The sequence below is a fragment of the Gavialis gangeticus genome, unplaced genomic scaffold (assembly GCF_001723915.1).
Source record: "Gavialis gangeticus isolate Ggan-Ray unplaced genomic scaffold, GavGan_comp1, whole genome shotgun sequence".
Classification (NCBI taxonomy): domain Eukaryota; kingdom Metazoa; phylum Chordata; order Crocodylia; family Gavialidae; genus Gavialis; species Gavialis gangeticus.
In genome coordinates, this window is record NW_017728992.1 from 136028773 (window position 1) to 136034864 (window position 6092).

At 43.5% G+C, this 6092-nt stretch overlaps 1 protein-coding gene across 1 annotated transcript in view; it reads right to left on the minus strand.

The window, feature by feature from the left end:
• JPH1 (junctophilin 1) overlaps nt 1-6092 on the minus strand; it is a 163583-nt gene that overhangs the window by 146703 nt on the left and 10788 nt on the right. The window contains exon 2 of the mRNA XM_019527816.1: nt 5082-5838. Within this exon, the coding sequence (XP_019383361.1) occupies nt 5082-5838 (757 nt within the window). The remainder of the gene's footprint in view (nt 1-5081; nt 5839-6092) is intronic.

Below are 6092 nucleotides of genomic sequence, written 5' to 3' on the forward strand. Positions count from 1 at the left end.
TTTCAGAAAACTTCTTTAAAGTACAGCCAGCTCTCCTAGACTCCCCTCCCCCTCAGTCTGGCTTCCCAGGAGATCCTGTTCATGAGTTCCCTGAGTGAGTCAAAGTCTGCTTTTCTGAAGTCCGGGGTCCTTACTCTGCTGCTCTCCTTCCTCCCTTTCCTCAGGATCCTCAACTCTATCAACCTGTGGTCACTGCTGCCCAAGTTGCCATTCACTGCATTCCCCACCAGTTCTTCCCTGTTTGTGAGCAGCAGGTCAAGATGAGCGTGGCTCCTAGCTGGCCACTCCAGCACGTGCACTGGAAATATTTCCGTGATTGCCTGTGCACTGCTGTATTGCCCTCCCAGCAGACATCAGGTTGATTTAAGTCCCCCATGAGAACTAGGGCCTGTGATCAGGAAACTTCTGCTAGCTGTTTGAAGAAAGCCCCATCTACCACTTCCTTCTGGTCTGATGGTCTATAGCAGATCTCCACCATGATATCACCCTTAACCCAGAAACTTTCAACAGGCCTATCTCCAGTTTCATTCTGGAGCTCTGAGCAGTCACACAGCTCTTTTACATAAAAGTGCAACTCCTCCCCCTCTTCTCCCCTGGCTGTCCTTCCTGAACAGTTTGTACCCATCCATGACTGTACTCCAGTCATGCAAGTTATCCCACCAAGTCTCTGTTATTCCAATCATGTCATAGTTCTGTGACTGTGCAAGGACTTCCAATTCTTCCTGCTTGTTTCCCAGGCTCCGTGCATTTGTGTACAGACACCTGAAGTAACCAGTAGATCGCCCTCTCTCAGGAAGAATGAGAACACCTCCCCTTCTGCCCCCTCCTGCTTGCTCTTCCTCCAGGTCACCCACTTACCTCAGGGCTTTGGTCTCCATCCCCCAGCAAACCAGGATTAAAGCCTTCCTCACTAGGTTAGTGAGCCTGTCTGCAAAGATGCTGTCTTAGTTAGGTTGATCCCATCTCTTCCTAGCAGCCAAAGTCCGGCTGGAGACACCACCTGCGCAGCCAGGCATTGACTTCCAGGATGCACCTGCTCCTGCCTGGGCCCTTTCCCTTGACCAGAAGGGTTGAAGAGAACACCACTTGAATCCCTGTCCCCCTCACCCTTGCACCTAGAGCCCTATAGTCAATTTTGATCCATTTAGGGCCTCCCCTGGCAATATCATTGGTGCCCACATGGACCAGCAGCATGGGGTAGTAGTTACAGGGCCAGATAAATCTTGGTAACCCCTCTGTGACATCTTGGATGCAGGCTCTGGGCAAGCAGCAGACTTCCCAAAACACCAGGTCAGGTTGGCAGATGGTTCTCTCTGTCCCCAACAGAAGGGAGTTTCCAACCACCACCACTCCTCACTTCTTCTTGATGGTGGTCATCTCAATCTTTCCCACCTTGGGGAGGTCTGGCCTGTCCACCACCAGTGGAACATGCTCCTAGCCTTCTGTTACTAGGGCTCCATATCTGTTCTCCAGATGAACTGCTACTGGTGGAAACGAAGATTTCTGCTTCTTGCCAGAGGTCACAAGCTTCCAACTTCCACCTTCCTGTTAGCTCACATCCTTTCCCTTCTCTAGCGCTGACTCTGGCAGTTCTTCTTCCGCAGTCCTGGGGGTCTCCTCCAGCATCAAACTGATGAAGTTCTCATGCTGGATGATGCTTTGGAGCCTTATCACCTCCACTTGTAGCTCTTGCCTGTTCCCTGAGAGACACCACCAGAAGGTACCACTCACCCTGCAGACACCTGGCTGTCACCAGAAGTAACCTGCAAGCCACAGTCCCCACAGCACCAAACTGGACCTGGGTGGAAGTCTCAATAGTGAGTGGTCCTGCCTGGACAGAAACCTCACAGATGGAAGCAGAGGCAGTGGCAATGGCTCTTGCATTGCAATGTCCTTCAGCCATTTTCCCAGGTCTCAGTCTGCCTCTTCTCTCTTACTGCCCTTCTTCCAAGCACACTGTCCCTAGCAAACTTGTCTGAAAGCTGGCCTGTTTACTCTTCCTAGGCCCCAAAGGGTCCCTCTTCCCTGCTTTCTCACATCAAGGTGAAAGGCTCTCCCCTCAAGGGCACTGGGGGCGATGAGGGAGACAGGGGACCGACCAGTGAACTGCTTGCCCCGTTTGCTCCCCTATTTGCTGGCTCCCTGGTCACTTGGGGAGTCTCTTTTCATACCCTGCTGGGCCTGGACTGGCTCCACCTCCTTGTCAGGGCTTCTGTCCCACATAGGCAGCAATCACTCAGCAATTAGCAATCACTCAGCTAGCAACCCTCTCAGCTTCTCAGAGCATACACCCCAAACACACACAGCCCACCAAACAAATACCCAGTAAGCCAGAGGCACAGGCAGCTCTGAATTACTTACCTTCCCACGGCAGGATCTCATGCCTGGCTTCTCTTCCCCTTCCCACTTTTGCCCAGCAAGCTGCTTGCAAACTGCTTGCCCTGTTTGCTGCCCCTGTTCCCTTTATAATAAATGAATCCTGGAAAGTTAATGACAGATTACAGAAGGTGATCACAAGAAGCAGGAGATTAAGAGCTGTCAAGTATATACAAACCTCTCCAGGTATAAAAATCTGCCCCAATTACCACCTTATAAAATTTCATCCTACCACTTTAGTTACACATGGCACCTCAATACTTAGGCTTTCCATGTTTCAGATATTTATAGACTATGATGTAAAATGCACCTTTAGTTATTGCTCAAACACGCAATATATATTTAGCTCTTAAATGTTATATTACAAGTTGGTTCTTCCACCTCTTCATTGGACTCCACTTATTTTACTTGCACCATCTTTTTAAGAAGCAGTTGTTCAAAAATGAGTATCCTATTCTAACAAAGTATCAGCAAAACTGTATCATGAGGAACCATTACCTTGCAACTTCTTGGAATGGGGTTTCTGAATATTCTTTTTCTACTGATTTACATCTTTTGAAGACCTCATAGATATCTTCTACACATTTTTGATGATTCTGTAAAATATTGCTGATGTTCTCTCTCCGATTGGGAAGGAGTATATCAATTATGAATAGTTTATTTAATTCAGTGGGGTTTTTTTTAAATTCATTATGTTGTACTAAGGGTCACACTACCATCAAATTAACTTCTTTTGAATAAATTAACAATTTTTATTCCAGAATTGTTATTTTGTGTTTAACAAAATGCTTAAAATATTTAAAACTGAGTTCTGACTGTGCTAAAAGACTATGATCAATGGGTACCTGACTTCTTGGCAGAGGCTGGGGTGGGGTGGGGAAGAAACCACAAAAATCGAACAACTTGCATATTTCCCCTTTGGTTAAGAGGGTAGATAGTACCCCACAAGATTGTTTTTTCTAGCTCAGTAATGTCACCTTCTTTGTTTGCTCCTCAGCTGCTTTTCAACATAAATCATCCATTTATTCAACAACTATGTATTTCATTTTATTCTTTTAAAATGTTGTTCAGCAACTTTTAAACATATATTAAATGAACATATAGTGGCCCATCAGTTAGTGACTATATAATTCAAGCTAAAAATTGGAAATCTGGTGTACAAGATAATTTCCTTTCTATACCAGTAGTGCCCAATCTTTTGGCCCTGTTGACCAGATGGGTGGCCTGGTCTCTCTTTGGGCACAATACCGCTGCACAGGGCCTGGAAATTTGGTGCAGGGGGTGGTGCTCATGTTAAATTCCACTTCTCCGCTGCTGCCAAATTTCTAGACCTGTGGGACAATCTGACATCGGCTGGATCTGGCCCATAGGTTGGGAGTTGAGCACCCCTGTTCTATAGTATGTGGTTTTTTCCTGGCCTCATTAGTAAATTCCAAGTACAGTCTGAATGAGAGAAGCAGTACAGTCAGAATGAGAAAAGCAATCTGAAATGCAAGAAAATTATTAATGGCAATTGGGGGGTGATAGCTTTCACTGGACCAACTGTATAGTTGAGATAAAGGTAGACAAAAGTTTTCAAATGCAAAGGATGCCACCACTGTGCTCATCATTCTTTTGCTCTCCCATGTATGTTTCTGTTGTGGTGGCATCAGAGTGATCTTTCACAGGGCACTAATCACAGTCACCATCTCCAAAGTAGAATTGGCATCACTAGAATTAATTCTGCACACAGCGGCATCATAAAAGCTTTGCATTCAAAAGTCTGCCTAACATTGTCCTAATTATATAGTTGCTCCAATAAAAGATACCACCCAAAAATCCTTGCCTCTTGCATAATTCCTGGACCATGACAACAACATTCTGAAACTACCCTAACACAGGAAATTACTAGGAAGCTTCATTTAATTTATTTACAGACAAGAAGAACCATCATTGTTGAAAACTTAAGATACAAGCCATCCACAGCTGCCTATATTATGATTTAATATGCAAACATTCCATTTCAGATAAACCCCAACAACCATTAGGCAAATTAAAACTTGAAACATCTGCCTTCTCTCCACCATTAACCACTGTCCTCATTCTTCTCAACTTTCAAACAAAAAAACATGAACATTGTGATATGCTCCATGAGTCATCAAATTGTATATAGTTCAAACTAAGTTGGAAAAGCATATTCCAAAACTAATGAGACATTACAAAGAACACCTTGCCAACAGATGCTGCTCTCTCCCCAATCCTTTATATGAGCTGAAGGGCTTGAGCTCTGCAGTTCTGCATACCTTAAATTCTACCTGGAAACTGACAGTGAACAAGTGCATACACCAAGCACAAGTGTAAAGTTTTATGGGAAAATATTTCCCATAACAAGCAGGCCATTGCATTCTTAATGAGTATAAATTTCCAGATAGGCTTAAAGATGCAGCCACATGTATTGTACACATTAAAAGTTCTTTAAATAAAGAATACATGAGTAAGCCTAACACTTACTTCCAAAGTATGCACATGCTACTTTTACGTTATACAAGCAAATTCAGTTCTCAAGTTAACAAATGCAACTCCATAAAAGTCTGTAGCAACGTACATAAACAGAGACCTGCATATTACTTGCTAAGGGCAGTAACTCAGTACAATTTACTTCACACAATTCCTTTTTGATTTCTATAAATGAAGGTGCAAAATCTCTACCTTGTGCAATTACATACCTGGAGGTTGCAATTTCCACTTTGGTTCTTGCCATACCAGCTGCTCGCTGTGCTCCCTCTATTGCTCTATCCACCTTTTCTTTAGTTTTTGTGTTTCTTATTGGTATAAGCTGCTTCCTTATTCCACGGACCAAAACATTGTTTTTATATTTTCCCTCTTCTTTTGTGCCATCTGGAAAAATGGTACATCCATATCCATGCCTCTTATTATTTAGCCATTCACCTTCATATTTCATGCCATTTGAGCGCTCACTAATACCAAAGCCACAGCGCTTGTCATTCTTCCACTCTCCCATGTACGTTTCTGTTGTAGTGGCATCAACATGATCTTCCATTGGACAATAATCACAGTCACCATCTCCAAAACTAATTGTAGAATTGGCATCACTAGAACTAATTCTGCTCATAGCAGCATCACTCCTGACTGAGCTCCGTTTGCTAGATATTGATGATTTAGATTCAGATTTTCTAAGTTTTATACTACCAAGGAGGGATCCTCTTCTGAACAAGCCTCCTTTTTTCTTAATACCCATGGCTTCTGGATCACTGTGAAAATTCAAAACAAACCCGCCTCTTGTTCCAGCTGGACTGTCTGAAGCAATATCATGTAGAACAGTGCCATTGCTCTGCTCACTGCGAAGTGAGGCTAGAGATGTTCGGAGGGGTGAACGGATCACAGTTGCCATGCCATAGGGTACACTTTGCCGTACACCATATCCATGCCGCATCCCTCCTGTCCATTGCCCCTGATAAGTACCTTTTGAAAGAATAACCAAAGGAAACAAAGTTTAAGCAGCAATTTGATTCAGAGAACCTTATCATATCATTAAGACAACATTGTGTGTTAAGTATTGTATCACCACACTTGTAGCAAAACTTCAGTAGTAAAGTCAGTATGTATTCCATAGTAAATATACACCAGTGTGTCACACTGATAAATGTATGATTTCTAGTACACTAAATATTTTACTATTGCAGTTTTTAAAGTTATTTCTTCTCTTAAAAAGCCCT